Source organism: Nymphalis io, chromosome 6 (assembly GCF_905147045.1).
Source record: "Nymphalis io chromosome 6, ilAglIoxx1.1, whole genome shotgun sequence".
Lineage (NCBI taxonomy): Eukaryota > Metazoa > Arthropoda > Insecta > Lepidoptera > Nymphalidae > Nymphalis > Nymphalis io.
In genome coordinates this window covers 9,815,632-9,840,578 of record NC_065893.1, presented here as the reverse complement: position 1 = coordinate 9,840,578, position 24,947 = coordinate 9,815,632, and the positions used below count along the sequence as shown (strand labels likewise).

General features: G+C 32.3%; 3 protein-coding genes across 5 annotated transcripts; 2 read left to right on the top strand and 1 right to left on the bottom strand.

Annotated features, from left to right (window-relative positions):
• Window positions 1-989: 989 nt before the first annotated feature.
• Window positions 990-4,420, top strand: LOC126769032 (venom allergen 5-like). Its single transcript, XM_050487569.1, has 6 exons — window positions 990-1,144; window positions 1,584-1,702; window positions 1,804-1,885; window positions 2,707-2,888; window positions 3,266-3,363; window positions 4,189-4,420. The coding sequence occupies exons 1-6, from the start codon at window positions 1,090-1,092 to the stop codon at window positions 4,295-4,297; spliced, it is 645 nt and encodes a 214-aa protein (XP_050343526.1). The 5' UTR covers window positions 990-1,089; the 3' UTR covers window positions 4,298-4,420.
• A 1,452-nt stretch (window positions 4,421-5,872) lies between these two features.
• Window positions 5,873-13,313, top strand: LOC126768946 (putative serine protease K12H4.7). The gene is made up of 10 exons (XM_050487428.1): window positions 5,873-5,966; window positions 6,443-6,634; window positions 7,556-7,740; window positions 8,165-8,397; window positions 8,525-8,663; window positions 9,138-9,283; window positions 9,633-9,752; window positions 11,347-11,485; window positions 11,979-12,152; window positions 13,188-13,313. Exons 1-10 carry the CDS (start codon window positions 5,964-5,966, stop codon window positions 13,300-13,302), a joined length of 1,446 nt encoding a protein of 481 aa, XP_050343385.1. The 5' UTR covers window positions 5,873-5,963; the 3' UTR covers window positions 13,303-13,313.
• Window positions 13,314-13,401: 88 nt separating this feature from the next.
• Window positions 13,402-22,714, bottom strand: LOC126768974 (S-adenosylmethionine synthase). 3 transcript variants are annotated; one of them, XM_050487485.1, is made up of 11 exons: window positions 22,591-22,714; window positions 21,997-22,132; window positions 21,588-21,665; window positions 21,379-21,501; window positions 20,753-20,865; window positions 20,052-20,195; window positions 19,815-19,901; window positions 19,021-19,152; window positions 15,684-15,866; window positions 14,886-15,019; window positions 13,402-14,563 (listed from the first exon to the last, which is right to left on the bottom strand). In XM_050487485.1, exons 2-11 carry the CDS (start codon window positions 22,109-22,111, stop codon window positions 14,458-14,460), a joined length of 1,215 nt encoding a protein of 404 aa, XP_050343442.1. In that variant the 5' UTR covers window positions 22,112-22,132; window positions 22,591-22,714; the 3' UTR covers window positions 13,402-14,457. The 3 variants fall into 3 exon arrangements, with proteins under 3 accessions (XP_050343442.1, XP_050343441.1, XP_050343440.1); XM_050487484.1 differs by lacking the exons at window positions 20,753-20,865; window positions 22,591-22,714 and adding an exon at window positions 21,131-21,243 and having other exon boundaries at window positions 21,997-22,318; XM_050487483.1 differs by lacking the exon at window positions 22,591-22,714 and having other exon boundaries at window positions 21,997-22,313.
• Between the last annotated feature and the right edge of the window lie 2,233 nt (window positions 22,715-24,947).

Below are 24,947 nucleotides of genomic sequence, written 5' to 3'. Positions count from 1 at the left end.
AGAAAAATATAAAGAAAAGGTTTTAAAGTATTGAAAAATTTTGTGTAACTAAATTAAGTAAATATAATTTTACATTGTTTAACATTTTTTAGTAATGAATGATATAAAAAAAATTGAACCACTGAGATGGAGCCGTAATTTGACTTATTTACATATTTTATATAATAAAGTTGTATTTTTTTTATTTTATTCAATCTCTTAACTAAACTTAATTGAAAAATCTAATCATATTGCTGTATTTTTATAATGTATGAAGATAAAAAAAGATGCATTTCAGTTCCGTCAGTAGATTGAGTACAAAAAAATTGGTACTATTCGGAAGCTAGAAGGTTATAGAGACTAATGATTGTTGCCATTATAATCATGACAAAGAACATAATAATCTCAGATGTATAAAATGGTATTTTTTGGTTTGATATAATAATTTACGTGGTTTACTTAAAACTCGTTGATTACTCTCTGACTACCCACGGTGTTTTTATTCAAGTTTTGGTGTAATGCATTTGTGGTACTGAATTTGTAGGGTATCTAACTATTGTGTGATTGTCAGGTCACAAAAGTCTTATTTTTAGACATTAATTTTTGTTCGTTTGATTAATAGTGCATTAGTAATATTAAAAGAGTTTCGCATAAATACTAAGACTTACTTATAATTAAAATAACATGTATATGCGATTCAGAAAAGTAACATTGAAATTAAGCTTAATAATAATTGATTGTAGGCAAGTAAAATTGCATTATGTATAATTAATATTATGTAAGTTGAAAATGCAATACCCGATCGTAATTCTTACCTTTTCATTTTTTTGCAAACCCTAATATTTCTTTTTATTTTAAGTATTCTTAATATAAACGTATTTTTTTTTACAAATTAAAGTGTCATTTTAAATTATAAGAAAATAATGTGAACAATTTATTGTTACAATCCTAACTTTGCTGAAGCATTTCTCGTCATTTGTGTATTAGCAATGAATAGGTATGCTGTTTTCAAGTCTACAAATTGAGTCAACTATATAAGCTATTTCACAGAGCAACGTAAACAAAATTCAACAGTTCAACATTTGCCGTGAGCAGCCTGGTACAGTAACAATGCATTTCCGTGGATTTATACTATTTGTTCTTCTACACTTTGTTCATCCGAAGGGTTAGTAATTTAATGTAATAAATAATACGATAAGAACTTGTTTAATTTTTATTTTTGTTTAAAAATAATTAAGTAATTGTTATCGTCATTTTGTAACTCACTTCGTATCTTACTTGTGAATTGATGAAACCGTCTTAAGCTATTTTGATGCGTATATTCTTTAAATGTTTGAAATATTATAGTCAAAGTTGAATATGATGCTTTTGTTTGTACAAATTAGTTTGTAGATTGTCTTAACTAGATAAGTACTTTAATTTATATAAATAAATAAAAGGTTATATAAATAGTTACTGTATTATGAAAACCATTTATAGGAATATTAAACGAAAGAAGCAATATATACACGATATTAAATGTATAGAAGATAAAGTTCGATGTTTAATTTTGTAGTTTCCTTGCATTTTCAATCACTTTTCAAGAAATTATATTATTATTTCAGTATTAGATTTATCATGCAAAGAAATCCGTGCTTTTATCGACGGTCATAACTCGCGCCGCCTCAGTTTGGCTAAGGGTAATGTTCAAAAACAACCTGCAGCATCTGAGATGAAGTACATGGTAAGCAACTACATTTTAGCAAACAGTTAATTAATAAAATTAATTAAATTATACACATTTTTAATGCCTTACATGACATAAATGCGAATGTTTTTTTTTAGATTTGGGACAAGGAGTTGGCAGCGAAAGCATCCAAATGGGCATCGACTAATCAACTGTCCCACAATCCCGACAGGACTATTGGTAACTATAAATTATCAGTCAATGTTTAATCGTCATCATCGTAATGTCTTTGAATAGTTCTTTAGACCGATTTCGGCCACGGCGGCCAATCTTAAGAGAGATTAGCCAACTGCGCAGGAGATATTATATTGCAAAAGTGTGTGCGTAAAATAGGGTGCACTATTTCTATCCTAGGTCTCATAATCCGATGGGACCGCAATTCGACACGACCGGAAAGAGTTCAGACGCAGGACCAACGGCTTTAAGTACTTTCCGAGGCACGGGAGTGAACGTACTTCCAACTTCAAAACTCCGGGCTGCTACTGAAAATTTTTTCACAGAGAAACCCTTTGACTTTAATTGGCCGACCTGGGAATTGAATTCTCGACCTCCGGGTCTGCTGCCTTACATCAATACACTAGACCAACGAAGCAGTCATAGTAGTAGATCTAGTTTGAAAATACGCTACAAGGCTATGTACTACTACACAAGATAACTCCCACACAATAACTCTTTTTTTATAGTAGCGGTAGGCGGACGAGCAAATGAGCCACCCAATGTTGAGTGGTCACCAACGCCCATAGACATGGGCATTGTAAGAAATGTTAACCATAGCTTAAGTGGGTGGTACATACCCAGGCGAGCTTGCACAAAGCCCTACCGGCTTTGTGCAAGCTCGCACAATATAAACCAGTAAACCTATAAGTACATACCTACGCAGAGTATTAGAGAAATATACGAGAGCTTATTATTATTATAATAATACTTAGATTAACCGAAATTAAAAAAAATATCATTTTCAGTCATTTAAAAAAATAAATTAAAATGGATTTTTATAATAGGATCCGGAAGATTTACAACAGGAGAGAACATATATATGGCGGGTTCCACTGATCTCAATTGGAAAATTAATGTTGATAGTGCGTTACAATCTTGGTTTGATGAACACAAAGATTACACCTATGGACCAATCAAAATTTCCGATTTCAACGGTTCCAACAAAGCTATCGGACATTATACACAAGTAAGAAATAAAATAAGTCTGCCATCAATTTAACAATCTTTATTATAATTGTATATAATCTTCTTTTTATAATCTTTATTTTCTTGGTTCTTTACGTATGTGTTATGTGATAAAGTACATTTATAATAGGCTTCCAAATAAGAAAAATGGTATTGTTTTAAATTCGTTTTGGCACTTAATGATCTGTATAGAATTGTATAGTAGAAAATATTGCTCACTGAATATTATATAAAGAGGTTCTATATGTTTCATGTTACTATTATCTTACAAAGTAATGATAAATCTAATTTTATTCCAGGAAGAGTAAGTTAGCAATTTGACAATCTTTATGTGAGTTTCTAGATAGAATAAAAATTATGTAAAATTATTATTTTTAGATGGCGTGGTCTGATTCGGTATATATTGGATGTGGAATTTCCGAGAATCAGAAAAACGGCATGAAAGAATATTATGTTGTCTGCAACTATGGTCCACCGTAAGTAATACAAAAACTTTTAATAAACTGGAATATTTCATACATTGAAAAATCTCTGACAACAGTTAAATACATATTTTAAAACATGGCAACTTTCTTCCCATTGTATAAGTAGGAATCCACGCCAGAAAAGAGAAAAATAAAGTAGGTACGGATGGATTCTGACTGTACACGAAGGCATTTTGAAATAAACAAACAGTTCGATTTGGAATAGGTTGATTAACTTTTGAATATTTTATGCACAATAAGATAAATCATGTTTAAGTACATGTTTATTCAAACTTCATATAGTTAGCAGTAGTATGATTGAGTTTTAGTTACCAAGTAAAAACGTGCGCTAGTAAAAATGTATTGATGTGTGAGTATTGCCTTACGAAAAGTGTAAGAAGTTCATAATATAACAGTAGTAGAATCCCATGCAGACTGAGACAAAAGAAAAACTCAAAATGGAGTCGAAGACTTGTTAGTAAACTAAAATATTTTGAAATAATTTAAATAGCTTAGAAGTTACAATAAACAACCTTTCTAGTCCCGAGCCCGTGCTACCTCAATAATTTTTGATGACACATTGGAACGTGAAATGTTACAAGCATTTACAAACTTGTAATGTTTTTTCCACGGTCAACAAAAACGTTAGATTCTAAGTTATAACGTAGCTAGTTACAAAAAAAAATTCTCAATGTTATTATTAAAATTTTGACAAATCATTATTGACTACCTATCTACACGATAATTCGTTTTTTGCTTTGTATTAAAACAAAAATGATGATTTCACTAATTTACATGCATAGTTTTGAAGTTTATAACAATTGTATTTAATTTCAGTGGAAATTATTTAGGTCAAACTCCATATAAAGCGTCTGGTAGCGGGAGTGGAAAACTGATTTGTTCTACTAAAGATTGCAGCCGCCCATACGGAGACAATTGTAAATAAAAAAATAGAGCCCATAACTATTAACTACTAAAAAATTATAGTCATATTCATTTGTAAATTTATTTATTAGAATAATAATATAGATGAAAATGTATTTGAACACTAATAAAGTACTTAGTATAATTTCGTTGTATCAAGCAATATTTTACCTCATTTATTTTACTTTTTGTATAAATTTATTTAGTAATAAGGTTATTAAAATTTATTTAAAGAGTGATTAGGGTCCGCCGTATATTTGAACTTGTCATGGTTATCTCAATTTATATGTACCGAGCATTGTTAACTCGAGATAAAACTAACGATGCAAATCTTTACGTATAAATAGTCTCTAAAAAATAAATAGATGAAACAAAATAGTGAGAAAATAATTAACAACTTTCTTGTGTCCTTTTGAATTTGAAGAAACATTCATATTTTATAACGATGTGAAATAAAATTACCGAATGATGACGTCTTCCAATTTAGGGGACACTAGCCAACTGCGCGGAGCATAGAGAGTGCATTTGTAATGTACTCTCTATTTCCTTATTTTCATAATCCAATGGGACGGTAAATGTAGCACGACCGGAAAGTGTATTTTAAGTCACCAACGGCTTTACATGCTGTCCGAGACTTTTGTGTAGACACTTCCAACTTCTAGGAAGTTCTAGTAAATTAATTTTGTAAAGTGAAAAGTGTATGTGCATCTATAGTACCTTAAAGCGATACGACTAACTAACGTAGTAGCTTAGCCCTTCATAAGTGCGATTAACGAGCTATAGTAAACAAAATGACAGTCGTCAATTTTTACCCCGACTATGGTTACATAATATCTTCTAATAGATTACAATTACATATATATATAAATAAAGGAATTTAAAAAGACATAGACATACATTAAATGACTAACTGGCTTCTCAATTTGGGCTATGATGAGACTGAATCATTACTAAAACGATCAATATAATATTGACCTAACCTATTCTTTCTTCCTACCCAATCCCTTCCTTATAGTATATATATTTAGATGTATATATTTATATAGTATATTTTGTTAAATTAAATGATATTTGATTGTTATGTTTATAATGAACAAATAATAAATAAATGTGCTGTCGAATTGGAGGGCGATAGTAGCTACGACACAGTTTTATACTAATGTAGTTCCTATCGTATTTATTGTTTAAGATATGTATAATTTGTTCAAAATAAATAAATAAATTAGATAATTAAACAGCTTGAAACTGATATCATGATGTATTTATAACATACTCATATTTATAGGAGTAGTAGATAAAGTCTCATCTTGATTTACCTCTAAACAAATTCAATCTGTTATTAAAATAATCTCATAAGTATAACCTATTACTCATACAAGAATATAATATGTCTGCCTAATATGATTACCTGGTTGGTCTAGTGGCTAGCTGTAAGACCGCAGGCTGTTTAGATTTTGATTTGTATTATAAACAAACACAACTTACGTATATATAATAATAAATTAATTACATATTTATGGCAAAACCGATATTTTGTGCATTGAATAAATTAATGAGATATGCCTAGTAGATAATCATTGTATATCGAGTTATTTTATCGTTTTAATCAGCGATAAGATGTCCCCAATTCACATTTCGGTAGTATAATTATTAAAACATTCATTTGTGTTTCATAGGTCAAAGATAAAATGGTAAGTAAAATTATATCACTATGTAATTGTATGCTTATTATATGTTTCCTTTTAAAGTGAATTGTCAAATGAAGTATTAGTATTAAAATATAATAAATAATCGCAAATCTTAAAGACTTACATGACTGTCAGTAAATTTAACAAATTAAAATTGACATTCATAAAATAAAGCTGGTCATAAAAAGGACATACGACTTTATTTATATAGTTACATGGGTTGGGGAATTTGTGTCCGAATTTATCAGATGAAATTTTATACAAGTTTACTTATGCGGCATTTACTTCACTGCCGAGCATGAGATAAATATTTACAATCACAAATATTTAAACAAATCGATACTTCTCCAGATTTGAACCTACAATTTTCGAAATATATTTAGGTGCTCTATCCAATGAGCTATATTCAAGGCTCTTACTTTGCAATCTTGGCTTTATACTTTAATTGTAATTGTATTTAATTACAACAAATATTTCAGATCAAGTTTTGCGTGTTAATGAACATTCTGACCTTAATATGGGCTGAACCACGTGTGATAGATCCTCCTCTGCGAGTAGATCTTCAACCGCCAGAAGAGTTTCGATCTCTATCATCAAGACATGTTAAGACAGCTTGGATTAATATGCCCATTGATCATTTTGATCCACAAAACAAGGATACATATCGAATGGTAAGTGCTTTACTTGAAGTGATATCTTCATAAAATTGAAACAGGTTTTATCAAGCGCTATTGAAGAAAATGTCCCATCTTTTAGAATAATTAAAAAAATAATATTATTTTATTTTTTAATTTTTTGGAAATTATTTTTATTATTTCATAGGCAGGCGGACGAGCAAGTGGGACACCTGATGGTAAGTGGTCATCAACATCCCATAGACATTGGCGATGTAAAAAATAATAACCATTCCTTACATCGCCAATGGACCACCAACGTTGGGAACTGAGATGTTATGTCCCTTGTGCCTGAAGTCACATTGGCTTCAAAACGAAACGCAACATTACTAAGTATTGCTGTTTAGCGGCAGAATATCTGATGAGTGGGTGGTATCCACGCAGACGGGCCTGCACAATGCCCTACCACCAGGTATAAATTTATAAGAAAAAAAAATCCCACCTTATACCACCAAGTAAAATGTTGGTATTTTTTTTTAAAACAATATGTACCATATTTTAACAATTTCGTTTGATTTGGGTAGATAGGTTAAATACTAGTTAATTTAAATTGAAAATCCTGTGTATTGTGCTACATTTTTAAGTTCTTACTGTGATTACATATTTGTAAATCTTACTGTTATTTTTTTGTAACGTTCTCCAATAAATTAGTATTTTCAATAACTAGTTAGACATAATCCTAACAATATCTAATACTGAACTATTTATTTTACAACACGGAATCTGTCATCTATGAAGTTAGATCATTTGAGTCTGTTTTTGCATTGGCTCCGTACCACTTTAAACTGAAACTAAGCTATTCAGCTATGATGGTAGAATAATTGATGAATGTTATGGTATATAATGGTAAATTGGGTGGATTATGATGTGGATGAATAATCCTTTGGAAGATGTTATGTTTAAATATTATCATTTCAGCGATTTATGTTTAACGATGAATTCTTCGGTGGAGAGGGTTACCCAATATTTATACTAGTAGGCGGTGAATGGGATATAGTACCAGGTTGGTTGCAAGGTGGAAACATGTACCTTATGGCTGAGGAGAACAAAGGGTACCAGATATACACTGAACATAGGTTTTACGGAGAGAGTCTGCCCTACAAGTAAGGAATTTTACTACAAATATACTTAATTAAATAAATTAAATCACAAAAGCATAATCACTAGCGCGTGGGTATTACTACAATATTACTGAGTATTCATGTACGTAATTGGTGTTTTCAGTTTATTTTGTGCATGGCGCTGATTAAAAGCGTCATGAGAAAAACTTTTTTCAAAATTCTGACACATATGTGTATGACCAAAGCTGATGGGTGAATAAGTCGTAAAGACAATACCTTTTTCTAATAGTGGTTTTGGGACAGAACGTTACTTTCCTAAAATTCTTAAACAACCCTATCGTTTAATAAAGTCATCTAACTTTATTCAAATATGTCACTAATAATGCTTAATTATTACCTACTTAACTTTTATTTATTTTAACAACGGGTATTGTATTGACACTTGGTTTAAAAACATTTGTTCCAGAAACTTCACTACAGAGAATCTTCGTTTTTTAAACGTAGATCAGGCATTAGCCGATCTCGCATACTTTATAAAAGAAATTAAGAAAGGGCCACGGTTTGCTAACAGCAAAGTGATATTATACGGAGGTTCGTACGCTGGCAACATGGTTTTGTGGTTTAAACAAAGGTACCCACACTTAGTTGTTGGTGGCGTTGCCTCGAGTGGACCAATTATGGGAAAAGTAGATTTTACAGGTCAGTATTTTTTTAAATTTAGTTTTCTATAATATGAAGGTTACTCATGTTCGTTAACGTTATTACGAAATTTATTAAATTAATTTTCCTAAATATAAATTCAATGAAACTTTTATTATATTTCCAGGATATTTGGAGGTAGTGCACGATGCATTTTTATCGGAAGGCGGAGAAGAGTGTACGTCTATTATAAATCAAGGAATAAAGGATACTATCGCCGCCTTAGCCACAGAATCTGGTCGACTGTCCATACAACGTGCCTATAAGTAACATAATTATGTTTTAGAAAAGTCGCACCTTGCAAGCTAGTGTCGAGAACTGTATAACATTTTCTTTAAATCCAGGTCATTTATTATGCAATAACTCTGTAAATTTAAGCATTATAAAAAAATACTAAATGCTGGATTAAGACCTCCTCCTCCGAAAAGGTTTATAGCTTATTCCACCACGCTGCTTAAATGTGGTTTGGTGGATAGATATGTGGCACATTTTCATCGGACACAAGCAGGTTTTCTCAAGATGGATCCCACCGCGAAGCACGAGCTGAATTATTAAATAAATCAAGCGGTGTTTGCCTGGTTTTGAATCATCGGTTATAACTTACTTGTTCTAACCATTTAGCCATTTCGGTTTTTGTGCTGTACAAATAAAAACTCTCCTAGATACAATATTTAAAAGAAATATAAGCAAATAAAGAATTACATTCATTTTTTTAACTTATTCAATGGTTTTTAACTTAGACTATGCGCTCCTTTGGTCCATACGAACGAGTATGATCTTGGCTTCTTTTCGGGACTCATCAGTTGGACCTTCTCCACGTCAGTGCAACAGGCGCGGCCTAGTACTCTCACCGCTATATGCCGTAACTTTGAATCTAACAGTTATGGTAATTTCCTAAATAGTATATTATTATTAAGTTAGTCGCTATTATCATATAACCTACATATAAACAAAATATTATATACCGTTATGCACTTAATTTTTTTTTGGTTACCAGCTCAGCCTCAACAGCTGTTAAGGTTTTATTTGTCTCGTTTTTCTACTACTTGGTTTAACTAATTTGGTTTAGCTAGCTAGCGCACTTAAGATTACCCCGATAAAATATTTTGGGTTTTCCTAAAGAAGCGTAGAAGGGTAATATGGGCTGTAAGTTAGAGCGGTAAAATGGACTACGTTTTGAGCAGTAAGTCCTTAAGATTGATTACTTATTAATTGATAAAAAATTATAATTTTAGGCTCGACCCCGATGGAACAGATTGGTGGATACATAGCTGCAACTCGAAATCTTGGCAACGATTGCTGGCAGATTGACTACGAGACATATGTTGAAAGATATCGCAATGAAAATTCCAATTGTAAGATTAATATTTTCTAATAAAATATAAAAATAATTTTCGAAATATTCACTAACGTCCAAAGATTGCTAAAATTTTTATGTATTATTTATTTATTTATTCATGTAGGTAAATGTAATTTAAAATATAAAATTACATTAACTTTCTGATCTCGGTTTTACTCGCTGTTCATAATGAGGTATTTCTCAACTGATCGAACGATCTACAGCTCCCATTTTACTTATTTACAAAATATTTTTAAATACACTTTTTTGTTAAAATTTAAGTATCTAATTTGTATTGGACAGTTTTGTATTATATTTATTTCTCTACCCCATTTTATCTATTAGCACTATATAAAGGTCGTCAATAGCAACAAAAATATGAAAATTGTTGGACAAATTAGGAAGAATAAGATCTAATCGAGTGTCGAGATTCAATATCATATATTATTGTATTATTTTCACTATAAATATTAATAAGTGACTGCCTTGTTGATCTAGTGCAGGGATACTTAGACAAGCCGATTGTCGTGGTTCCCACCCAGGACAGACATTTGTGTGCATGAACATGTCTGTTTGTCCTGAGTCCGGGTGTCATTATCTATATAAGTATGTATTTACAAGAGAAAAGTAGTATATGTAGTATATTAGTTGTCTGGTTTCCATAGCACAAGTTCTGCTTAGTTTAGGATCAGATGGCCGTGTGTGAATGATATCCCAGGATATTATTTCTTACTGGGGCCACAAAAAGGTTTCGGGATTAAAACAACTATGAACGGATTTATCGAACGGTGTTAATAAAAACCTTTGAAATTAAGAATAGTTTGAAATAAAGTAACATTGAGTGGGCCAACCAGCAGGTTGAGTACAGCTCGTCTATTGGCTAGATATAAGGCCGCATACCTCGAGGTCCTGGGTTCATATCTCATACAGTAACAGTAACAGTAACAGCCTGTTAATGTCCCACTGCTGGGCTAAGGCCTCCTTTCCCTTTTGAGGAGAAGGTTTGGAGCTTATTCCACCACGCTGCTCCAATGCGGGTTGGTAGAATACACATGTGGCAGAATTTCAATGAAATCAGACACATGCAGGTTTCCTCACGATGTTTTCCTTCATTCTTATCTCATGTCGGGCCAATAAAAAATTATTGGGTTTTTCTGTCGAGAATTATCAGTAGCAGCCCGGAGTCTGGAAGTGTGGACAATTCCGTTCCTCGGAAAGCACGTAAAGCCGATGGTCCTGCGCCTGAACTCTTTCCTGTCGTGTCGGATTAGGACGTTAGGGAATAAAGAGTGCATTTGTGTTTGCGCACACACTTGTGCACTATAATATGTCCTGCGGAGTTGGCTAATCTCTCTTGTCATTGGCCGCCGTAGCCAAAATCGCTCTGGAGGACATTATTATTATCATCCCTATAAGTCTTTAGTCTTATTTATCTATCACTTTACTATATATAAATATTATGGCAGTGGTATCCAGTAGAACTTCCTACTATGCACATCACCTTCTGGCGTATGACTAATCAAAGATGACAAAGATATATAAAACCACAGACAATTTTTTAGCTTTACTGATTTTACATATTCTTAACAATTTGCAATTATATTTCAAAGCTCGCGCGTGGTATTACCAAACGTGCACCGAGTACGGCTACTACCAGACAGCCCCGCGCTCTGGGACTGTGTTTGATCAACTCAGGTGGCTTAGCGTGCGTTTTTATGTTGATCTATGCCAGCAAGCATTCGACCAAAGGTAAATGATATATTTTTAAATCTTTTTATTTAAAGAAGACTTTAGACAAAAACTAAATTATTATTACTACTATTAATTAGACAAAAATAATTTTTAAGGACTACATTTTTTATTGGAATTAAACATTTAAAGTTTTCGCTATTGTTTTACATGAACGAACAATATTTAAATCGACTTAAAAAAAGGAAAATCTTTTATATTGCTCGTATGTTTGCACGCACTATTATTTTGTTTAGATTAAATTATTCACTGGATTAATGGTTATTATAATTAATTATGTTTAATATAAATTAATAATTATTAAATTAAAAAATATATTAAACTAATAATGTATTAATAATTAATTGCTAGAACAATATGGAACCAATGTTTTTAAGCCTTTAATTTTGGTAGATAATTTATAATTAAAAAAAAAATTTAGAGTGCTACACATAAAGATGTTTTTAAAACTACAATTACAAATAATTATTTAAAACTAAGATCTCATACTTAGATTTGACGAAGCGTTCGTATATGATGCGGTGGAACGAGTGAATCTGGTGTTCGGCGGCCTGCAGCCTGACGTCAACAACACTATCAACATCCACGGCACCGTCGATCCGTGGCACGCGCTCGGCGTGCATGACCGCGACCTCAAAGAAGGATCGCCTACCATCACCGTGCCCCGGTAAGCTCACATTTTACCTCCAGTATCGCGATTTATCCGAACAACATGTAATTAAGATTCTCACTTAATTCAAATTACATTTAGGAATCATTTCTAATAGGCAGGTCTTATAGTAAGTACACTCACGTCGGTTGTCTAAATCGGGTCGGGCCGGTCCCGGTGTTTTGATCTCGGAAAGTTGTAGCTGTACTCGACTGAAAAATTGGGTTTTTGGGTAGAGTATAGTTATGTATTCACTGGGAAACAATTGTTTATGAAAACGTCAACGTAACATCTACGTACTATCGTTTCTCTATGAGAATATTGCTTAATTTTCAATGGCAGCCCGGAGTTCGGATTTGTGTGATGGCAGTATTTACAGTCTCGAGCTTCGGAAAGCATTGAAATCTTTCCTGTCTCTGTGATTTACCAAAACTTTCACTGCAAAGCTCATTTACAAAATAAAATATTTACATGCCGCAAAATAATTGGTGAATATATATATAATATTCGAGTCTCATCGTCGCGGTGATCATCTAATGACCGCTCGATGCCACTGCATCGCGTTCACGTACTATCGAGAGGATTGTCAAAATTACTTTCTACAATTTTATTTTGTAATCTAGAAATTTATTTAAGATTAAATTTTATTCCCAACTCTATATTTTCTAATTTTAAATAAATTAATGTCATGTTAGGTTACGAATAATTTAATCGTATTAAAGACGAGATATCTTAGTTTTCAAAACCTATAATTTAATTATTTGCAAGGAAAAATTTATTTAAGTGTTAATGGGACTTGCATTATCATGGTTTCATTACATGCAGTATTTGCATTTAGTACGATACAATTATTTTATTCTATTTATGTATATGCTAGCTAATTGTATTTAGTTAACCAAACCTATTAGCTTTTCGCTCGTTGAGATCGGATCGAGTTGTCAACTATTACACGTATAGTAAATATATGAGCTCTTTTGGTAAAGTATTTTAAGTGAATATGTGATTTAAATTTTCCTCGGCAAGAGTAACAATTTCTTTTATTGCTTTTTCCAGAGCATCTCATTGTTTTGACATGGGCAATTGGCGGATCACTGACACGATTAGAATGACCAACGCACAACAAGCAGCCAGAAGACTTGTGGCTCAGTGGCTTTCGGAAACTGTTTAAAATAGAGATATTTAATAATAGTCACATCTTTTAAAATGTTATATTTATTTTATTAATAGATTATCTTATACTGTAAGGGTTTTATAAATAAAAAATCACTTCAAATTCCCGATAGTGTGCCGGGAAAACACAGTTTAATATTAGTTTAAAACTCCACATTCAGACAAATTGAAAATACACAGAATTTAGGAATTACAACTTCAACAGGTCGAAAAATATAATCGAAATGAACTCTACTCTCCCTACAGAGCGTCTAGGTTAATTTAATAGATTATTTCATTTAAAGTAAGAGATATTACGACTACGCTTATCACTGGCGGAATCATAATCCATATCGTATTAAATGCACAGTGTACTACTGCCCCAGACGAGTCGGTGTGTTTTCAAAATGGCTCTTTTCCACGTCGAATCCTTTTCAGAAACACAACACAAATGGTACTATGAAGAAGGCGACACGGGATATTTTTGTTAGGTGCACTTACAACGATGTATACGACACTTAATATCTTATTTAGTAAATAGTATGCTTAAGAATGAAAATAATGCCTTACTCCACAGTACTATATTTGCAGTGAAGCAAGAAAAGGAGAGACGATGTCGTATCGTCTCCCTCACTCGCTCTACTGTGACGCAACCGGGAAAGTAGTCTACTCTACAGGAACATCATAGCACTAACATTATCACAAGCTCACTCACAATGAAAAACATTCGAGATATATTGGCAGTCCATTGTTTAAATTGCTTAACTTTGTCAATGTAAAATGTGACAAATCAAAAAAAAAAAAAAACGGGAAACGAATTCAACGATACAGATATGTTAAATGGCAGGCAAATTGTTACAATGAAAAATAAATAGGACTGCCCCGTTTGTCCCGAACTAACTCAAATTCATAAATGACGCCACCCGTTACGCCATGAATCAAAATTTTAACGAATACTTAACAATAAACTGAATCACGCAAAGAACGGCGAATGGTCAACACTGTCACTAACATCCGCGAGATTGGTCGTATTAACAAATAATAATAGTCTATGTTTATAGAGAGTCGTCAGCGATGGCGGCCTGGCTCTCGTTCTACAGAAACACACGTAGACAAAGAGTTCAAAATAAACTGATGTAATATTTACAATAATCTAGGTAAATCACGTTACAAGTCAATCTACGACAAGGGGTTTGGGGCTCTCCCATGGGAAGCCCTCTCTGCCAAAGTGTCCGTAGGTGCTTGTTTTCTGATAGATTGGCGCTCGGAGATTTAGTTCTCTGAAAATTTAAATAAACCATTATTATCAAAATTCACTTTTATATTACCATATATACATATATGTATAACGAAGTTATTCTCTTTCAATACGTGTGGTTAAAAGTTATAACTAATTATTGACAAAACCATTTGATAATAAACCAAAAAATAGGTGTGAACAAATGAATTTTTTAAAAACAAACTTCTGTAAAACAATAATAAAAAAAAAAATCGATTAAGAGGTAATAGTAGGGACTCTCTTAACCATTTTATTCCAGAATAATAAAGTAATCAACTAATATTAAACGGTTCTAGGAAAAATCGATTAAATGGTATACATACTTGACGATTTTTCCCGGTCGAAGATCAAAGTTCTTTTGTACAATAGCAAGTAATTCTTGCTGAGTCTTGTGTGAAGTACCGTAGTCGAAGACAGTGATAGATAATGGCTCAGCGACACCAATAGCATAGGCAACCTGAAATTACAAAATTTAAAAACAAAGCGTTACTTTCAAGGCTACTCCTTGGTATACATTTTATTTATTGTCGCTGTTATATTCAACATAACGAAACTATTTGTAAGTTTACACCTTTGCATAGGACAAATTACGACTTAACAGAAGTAAATAAAATACGTAATTTTGAAAATAAAAAAGGTTATCCTTTTCAAGAGCTTTTTGTACTTTCAGAGATGTAGTTATAGTGAATATAAGTCATCCCCAGGAACATGAACAAAGTATTATGTACTCCTTTTACTATGCTCATATATAAATCTCATTGACAAAACACCTTTTTTATCGCTGGAAAAACGCATTACGCGTTTCCTCTACGGAAACAGTGAACCGCATACCCCATGCGGGACTTGCCGGTGTCCGAGGTGCCGAGTGCGCCCCGAACATCGAAATACCGACTAAAAAACCAGCCGTACGATCACTTGCGCATGCTACCGTTAGAATTGACAAAACACCTTAACTAACTAGACCAAAGAGATTCTTATTGATCTGAACTTAAATCCCTATTAATATTAAAACATGAGAAAAAATTATGGATATAATACAAACATAACAATACTCATTTTCTAAAGCAGTACAAATTATATTACATGGTACACGTTAAGATAGTATTTGTGTTGCAACATACCTGGACCATGCAGCGACGGCACAGGCCGGCGCGCACGAGCGACTTGGCGACCCAGCGCGCGGCGTAAGCGGCCGAGCGGTCCACCTTCGTGAAGTCCTTGCCGGAGAACGCGCCGCCGCCGTGCGCGCCCCACCCGCCGTACGTGTCCACGATGATCTTGCGACCCGTCAGGCCCGCGTCAGACTGCCGAGATAATATATTTATTAAGTTTTTAACTATTCCTATTCATACATTTCTAAAACATAGATAACGTTAGTGGTATGCGTTAGCGCATTAATTTTATTACATAATATTAATATTCGATCTATTACATTAATAATAGATCGAATATTAATATTATGTAATATTTGCATAAGACACTATCTCAATATTTCTATTTACAAAAATTAAGACTACTCGATAACGAATTTTCAATGAACACGGCAGGGTGTTTAATAAAACTACCAAACGTTGCATTTTTTAAACTGTAATATTTTATACGTTTGCATGCTATGGTGGTTAAAGATGGAGAAGATATAAATAATAGATAAAGGGATATATTTAATTTGCATAGGAAACTCATCATAATAAACATATTAAAGGAACTGATAGCAATGCTATAAATTAAAAAATATACAGAAAACACAAAAAAATTGCTTTAATGAACTTTTCTGTTAATCGTTCAATTTACATTTAATAACCGATGTTTGCTATTTATATATTCATGATTTTAGTTAGTAATTAAATAACAAATTTAAGATAGTTGACATCAAACACATTTTGTCTTTATTGCGTCATTGCCATCGACACGTGCTAAAATAGCCGAAAAACAATGGATTCATATATAAAATTGGGAGACTTTTATTCCACTCATTGTTTTCTGTCCGAAATTTGAAAATCAGGTAAATATGTGCATTTACCTGATTATCTAGGGAGAGTTTCGCAAGGCAGTAGTGGCCTGAAGATTTTAAATCTGAAGAGATTTGAGAATCGACGTAAAAGCTAAAGATATATATAGCTTTTTTAAATAAAACGTAGTATTTTCTTTTGAAAAGAATAATAGCAATGCCCGTATTTAAATAATTCCTATTCTGGAGGTTACGCATACTGCTTGTGCCAGGAGTCGAGACGACAATAGTCAAAGGGGTCAGGTTCGAACCAACGACTTTAACATCGCTCTAGACGGTTTCAAATTACCTACTTAAATTGCAACTATCAAGTATAAAACAAAAATTTTATTTCCGCGATTATTCAGAAATTAAGTGTATTCGGCATGTTAAAGGTTACTACGAACTAAGTTCCTAATTACTTGTACACTGGCCGCCAAAAAAATCGACCCACCCGTATTTTTTTACTTACAAAGTTGTTATCTTAACTATGCGACGACCTAGGTGGATTGTTTTACTTATGGGACATACATTTAACATTTTATTACCCACTTGATATTGATTTGGAGGAGTTGTAAGTGTTATTGAGGATATTTGGAATATTTTTAAAGTATTGATAAGAAAACGTTACTTTGTGCACAAAGTGCATGGTTAGTTTATTTCCAGTTCTTAACGCGGAGTCATCTCGGTTCGATGTTTATTATTGATTAAGTGTATGAAACTTTGTTGAAACAATAATTTTAATAAGTTTAAACATAAAAAATGGATACTACTGAAGCAGAAGCTGCTCAAGTCGTAGCTCTTATTCATGAGAGGTTAAGTCAGCGAAATGTGGCTAGAACACTAAAATTAAGTCGTTCAGCGGTGCGAAGAGTGTACAAACGCTACTTGGAGACTGAGGAGTATCGCCGGAGACCAGGATCTGGCAGGGGGTTGTCACGAACCCGACCGATGACCGTTTTATTGGTTTGACGTTTTTAAGAAACCGACATCTTTCGGCTGTTGACGTTCAAGGTAGACTCCGAGAAAGTCGTGGAGTGTCTGTGAGTGAAAATACTGTAAGAAGAAGACTTCGAGAGCAAAACTTAACCCCTCACAAGCCAGCAACAGGACCAAAACTCACAGCATCCCATCGACAAGCAAGACTACAATTTGCTAGGCAGCACGTCGATTGGACACTGGACCAATGGGAGACAGTATTGTTCAGTGATGAAAGCAGAATGTCTCTAGTAGGCTCTGATGGACGACGTAACGTCATGCGAAGGCCAGGAGAACGCTACTCTCAGTGTTGCATTCGAGAAACAGTCCGATTTGGTGGAGGCTCTACAATGTTTTGGGGAGGTATTTCTTTGACGGGACGCACAGAGCTGGTTTTTTTCCGTAATCGTGCTGTTAATGCTGAAACTTACATAACGGACATTCTGGAGCCTCATGTGATGCCTTACGCTGGATATATTGGGGATAATTTCCAACTTATGCACGACAACGCACGACCTCACGTCGCTAGAATTGTTAAAGACTATCTCAGGGAAGTCGAAATTCCAGTTATGCAGTGGCCAGCCAATAGTCCGGACTTAAAGCCGATAGAGCACCTCTGGGACCAGCTAAAACGTACGGTTCGAGCACGAAATCCAATTCCAGAAACCCTGAATCAACTGGAAGCTGCCCTAACTGAAGAATGGCAACGGACCCCACAGGAAGACATTAAAAAGCTAATCAGGTCACTTAATAGGCGTATGCAGGCAGTGATTAGGTCAAGAGGAGGAAACACTCCCTATTAAAGTAAGATTTAGGCACCCAAATTTAAAAACAAACGGCATAATCGTTTTGTACACAAAAAAATAAAATTGCGTAAAATTTTATGTTTTCGTGTTTTCTCACATATTTACCTAAAAACCTATTTTTTGCGCACTATTTCTGTTTTTGTACAATCCTACAATTGCATTTTTTCATTATCAATCTTAAAAATATAAATATGTGGTAGTTTAAAACCATACGATAGCTTTTTTACAAAAAATGTAGGTGGGTCGATTTTTTTGGAGGCCAGTGTATAATATAATATAATAATTTAGATAATCAAATATAATAAACTTGTTGTAAAAATCAAATTTCATTCTACATTCAAAACCGTTTACAAAGACACCCCTTTTCACTCCGTTGCTCCAAAATAAAATGTTGCAAACCCATGTTCCTGTTTTTTATCCAACACATCATTATTATGTTTTCCATCACCGCTGAGCATGAAGAGGAATTATAAACACAAATTAAGCATACGATAATTTTGCGGTGTCTTGCCCAGGTCTGAACCTAGAAACTTCAGTTATTCTAACCACTGGGCTATCTCAACTTGTGCCTCTCACCATTCTCGGTTTGTGCAAATGATTATATACAACTAAAAAATATATTGTCAATAAAGAATTGACAAATATGGGACAATGGTAAATTTGATATATTATGGATTATTAATTTACCTGTGGTCCACCAATAATGAAGAGTCCGCAAGGATTGATGTGTATAACAGTTCGTTCATCCAAATACTGAGCAGGAATAACTTCATTTATCACCTTGTTTTTGATTTCCTCACGCAGTGTTTCAATAGCAATCTGTTTATGAAAAAAACAACACAAACTTATAGACCAATTTTGTTATTAACAATTAAATTTATTTCCTATGACAAATGACACAATATAATTCATGTTGGCATAAATTCTACTTGATATTGCTGCATTTCACTTTACTATTATAATAATGAATTAACCATTATTTATAAATTATTATCAAATGCAGTCATGAAGTATGGAAAAAATTACAATATACATTTGCTGTAGTAGTAGCCTACTACAAATAAACGTAAGCTTTATTCAAGTATGCAAGTACAAGGAAAAAAATGAGTAGTTACTATTTTCTTCAAATGAAATTACAAAGTTAACTTACATATACAAATAAGTTTACATTTCCTGTATAGAAGTATCCACATTTTTTTTATCAATTGTATATTCTTGTATTGTGTCATAAGTCTTACTGATTAATGTTTTTATTTCAACTATGATAACAATTTATTAAGAGGCAGTTTGTTTAATTTCAATGAGATTATTTTTACAGTTTCATCAATTCAAAGTTAAATTATTTTGAGTCTGCAAATTTAAGATATTAATAAATAATTTAAGAAATTATAGTTATTGAGAATAATACAGTTTTCATAACAAAAACCTCAAAAATAATGTTATTGTTCCAATTCATTGTTGTGATAATATGTTAACAATACCTTCTCAGAATGCTGAAGTGAGACAACAACAGTGTGCACCCTTTGAGGAACTGTTGCACCTCCTGCAAACACATACTCGCAGGTCACCTAGAAAAAGTCACTCAGTTATATTGCTGGTAAAATTTTTATGCAAAACATTAAATTAAAAGATCAATTGTTATTTTGTAGGTCTATTGTTTTGGAATCATTCATCACAAACTCATGAATGTAGAAAAAAAATTACATTCTTATTATTACCTGTGTTTTGGAGTCAGGTCGAGCCCACCAAAATTCACCATTCCTTCTAAGTTCTGCAATCTTTTGATTGAGTCTGTGAGCAAGTACTACAGTGAGTGGCATACATTCTTCTGTCTCATCTGTAGCATAGCCAAACATCAACCCCTAGTAAAGAAAAATTTGATTTAGTAAATGAAATTCAATACTACAATTGTAGTACTGAAATATTTTTAAAACATTTAATTCAGTGTGCATATTATTCAAGCCCAATATTATAAAAAATTCAATCAATATTAATAAATAAACTGAAAATGAAGGGAATAATTTATTACATCACAATAAAACTAATGTAATTCATAGTTTCACTTCAATTTAAATATTAACCAACACAAATTTTGTTTAATTGCATTCACTTAAGCAAACTTAAATTTAACATAACCAGGAAAGCCCAATCGATTGTAGGTATCACATGTGCTTTTGGTGAGTTTTATTTTAGACCAAAATGATGATGAATGATTATTTTGATGATTTTTTATTTATTACCCTTAATAAAAAAAAAAAAAAATGAATAAAATTAAAACCATTTAAAAATTCCGATGATATTGTTAATTAATTTTAAATTTACTTTAATTCATAATTCTATTTTTAAATTACTGCAATTTAAAATAAAAAAAATTGTGACTCGTTTGCGTGCTATTAAACTCCTTTATTTAATTACCTACCTGATCCCCAGCCCCAACTTCATCTTCATTTCTGTTTTCATGCACACCCGCAGCAATGTTCGGTGACTGTTGGTCCAGTGCGAGCATCACACTGCATGTCTTGTAATCAAACCCTGGCCCAACATGCATATAATGATAATAAATGTTGCAATATGATACATCAGGTAAAACTATACAAATATAATTTGTACTTTATGTTTAACCAATTATCTTGGATGAGTAATACATACTGTAGAAAAACATCATCATATATTTGATTGCCATCTCGTGATGAAATACCCATAAGTTACACCAGATTTGATTTATTTACATGCAAATTTATTAGACAATTCAGACTGGTAAACCCAATTTATCGTGCATGAGACTCAATTTGAATACCTGGTCTCCAGCCCCAATATCAATTTCATCTCTGTCCTGATAGACCCCCTCGGCTATGTTTGGACTTTGTTCTTCAATAGCCACTAACAAATTTAGTGTACGCCAATCAAAACCTAGTGTACGAAATTATTATTTAAACTGTTCCAATATATGGAGGTCATGCTGAGAAATTTTGAACACTATATCTAATAGTACTTGGCAGCGTGCCAATATTATATGTTAATATTGTTTGTTTAATCTTATCTTACCTTTGGAAGAATCATCGTAACCAATGTGTTTCACTGTTTCTCTGACTACTTTTTGATAATCAACATTGGCTTTTGAGGTAATTTCACCGCACAGCAAAATCATTCCCGTCTTTGTGACAGTTTCTGTGGAATATATTCATATTTGAAACAGATGATGATTAAAATCTGCACATATAAACATTGAAAATATATATATGAAATGTACTCACCGCAAGCAACTTTGGCATCAGGATCTTGTTTCAAATGCGCATCAAGGATAGCATCGCTTATTTGATCACACATTTTATCTGTAATACAGGTTGTTGATTAGTATCCTGTTTACTAATCGGTTTATTCACTCACAATTATGATTATTGCAACTACTTTTAACCACGTGTTTTGATAATGTCGTTTTCTTTGACCGTTTCATTAATAATATGATGTAACCTAACAGTAACTTTGCATCAAAATTTATAGCACATGACATAGAAATGGTTAAATGAAGTATTTTAAGTTTATATGAAACAAAAACAAAATTCAAAACCAAAATATTTTGTATTGATGCAATATCTGCGCACATGTTTAAAGCGGCCATCTTTCATAGATTAGACCATTCCTCTACTCTTGGGAAAAACTAACCTGGATGACCCTCGCCGACAGATTCCGAAGTAAATAAGAACACAGATCCATCTTCCATATCATAACTATGACCATTTGTTTTAGCATATCCATTCATTTTTGAAGTTTCCGGCATTCTGAATTTAGAGTTAGCTCACTAAAATAACACGACAATTATCCCCTTGAATTAATACTGTGGAAAAGAGGCCCGGCGCGAATATGCGCTCTTATTTATAAGGTCGGGGTGGCGCTATTGAGCCAAGTATATTCACCAATCAGAGTTCGTCTTTAGTGACACTACACTACAACAGATAACCTGCTATTGGTCACAATATTTTGTTTTGATTTTGCTATAACCATAAAAATAATACTCACTCTGATTAGAAAAATATATTTAACAGTTTTCCACCCTAAAAAGTTTTCATTAAGTATATTATTCAATATTATACATTGAAACTAACCAATATAAATTTAATTTAAACTTCTAAAACATTATTAAAAATAAACTGTATTAAAAAAATTTCATTTATTGTAGAGACCGTTTTTTTCGTACATGTATTTAATTAGTGTATTATTATTCTTGCTGTGTATTTTTTTACAATTTGTTTATATTACCTTATCTCCAAAGAATAATTTCAAAACTTTTAGCAAAATATAACGATATTGTAATAAAGACACTTAATTTGCTAAATTCATGCAGACTTCTTGAACACTTTTCGCAAACTGAGTTCAAAACATGATATGTATTTACTTAAAAGATAAACCTTTATGCGAAATGTGCAGTTCATTGTTATTGTAAAATAGTACAAGAGCATTTTTATATTATTTTGAATAAATCTATTATAAATATATTTTATCATTTCATTTTTTTTCCTATGGTATAAACTGGGTAACTTTATTAACTTTAACTTGTAAATTTAAACAGAAGTTTACTTAAACATTTAATTTTTCAAAGAAAATTAACTTTATACACATAACATATATCGTATCTTTAAAACAAGAGGTGTGTGTCGGATACATTGGCCTTCTGTAACAGCCTGTACCTAATTGTCCACTATGGCAATATGATACGGGTGACGAGAGCAATAAAAGACGTCAAAGTTAATAAAAAAATATATTAAAACTTTTTTTAGTTTAAATTATAATACCTTTTCATCCTTGGCATCGATCTCGTTGTTTGTATTACATTGCCCTTGCGGCGAATTTACCAGCAGTCTGAGAAGGTTTTGCTACCATCCAGAGTTTTAAGGATCTTTAAGTTTAGGGATCTTTTTTATTAGGTTTGTAGCTACAAGGACACAACGAACAAAATCGGACTTCTGATGTCTTGCAGGAGGAAGTTTTCAACACGTCTTACCTTTATATATAGTGTTTCGTGCTTCCCTTTCATTGTATATTTCTAGTGGATAGCAATAAGGCCGTAGATGCTCCTAATCCTGAATTCAAACCCCGAATCGAACCACTAAAAAGTTATTGGAGTTTTTCAGTGGAACTTTTTTAGTAGCAGCCCGGTGTCTGGAATTTCAGAGTGGGTAACAACTCACTCTCATATGTTACAAATATATATTTTCATAACATTTAAACAACTTAAATTTTTAATACACAATACTATAGCTGAAAAATGTAGCTCCTTGACTATTAAAGATCAAACTTCGATGAAAGTTCAAAGATTATTATGATCTCCTGATAATATATTATATGTTTTATTATTTAACTATTTGAAAACAATAACAAAATATATAAAATCTTGTGTGAGAGTGACTTGTTACTGATGTCTTTATTTATTAATTTAAAAGTAAACTGAGAACTTCGCTTGTTTGTTCAGATATTTTTTGCATAAGTATTATGTATATTACTTATGTATAATAAAATATATTTCTTATACTTTTCTGTGGATCATTGTCATTATGTAAATCTACACGCCTCCAGCAGCAACTTTCAGCGGAAACGAAAAAGGTTAGCTAAAGTAGTAAAAGATTGTACCTACTTAATTTTATTGATTGAAGTTCATATATATACATACCATCTTCGATCGAATATATCAATTTCAATCAATTAAATTCAATATCAAATAAAATTAGCATTATCAAAATCGGCACGAGCACTAAAAATCAAGCATACTTTTTTATTTTTATTGTTTCATCAACAATGTGTAAACTGATTAAAATAATATAATATAACAAAAGTGAATTTTATTGTAACTGTCAAATTCACTTAAAGGACACAGAGTGCACAAAAAGAAAACAAACCAAAATCTTGACTAATATATAGTTTTTTATATTTAAAACTACTATAAAAAATATATATGAAACTTACACATCATTTTCGCTGCCCAGTGCGATCCTTTTCATAGATGCAGTGGACGTAACATTTAGATCGACACTCTTTTGATACTCATCATATCAGCTGAAAGACGTCCACTGCTGGACAAAGGCCTCCTCCAAGGATTTCCACGTTGGCCGGTCTTGCGCTGCCCGCATCCATTTTTATACTCATCATAAGCATTTGTGATAATGGCATATGTAATTTAAGATTGAACTTGAGCATATTTAAATTTTTAAAGTTTCTTTAACTTCTCTTTGAAATCGACAAGAAAAAATCAACTGATGTCTGAAAGTATGAGTACGTTGCACTAATTTTGACACCAAACGACATTAGTAATGTATTAAAAGTTAAAAAGTTAATAAAAAAACATATACGAGTATTTTGTAATATTTAAACATAATTTTAATATTTATAAAATTGATTTCAACATACTTTTATTTTTAGTGGTAATGATCTTTTTTTGTTTCTATAAGCCTATTTGAAGAATAAAAAAATTACAAAATGTACGTTGATATTATTATTGACTTATTTTTAGGATGATTTGATCCCAACAATAGAAATATTTCAACAAGGCTCTGAACGTGAAAAAACTAGTGGCGATGACTTTTTTTATTTCATTTACCACGAGAGGCTCATTTTTGGTAATA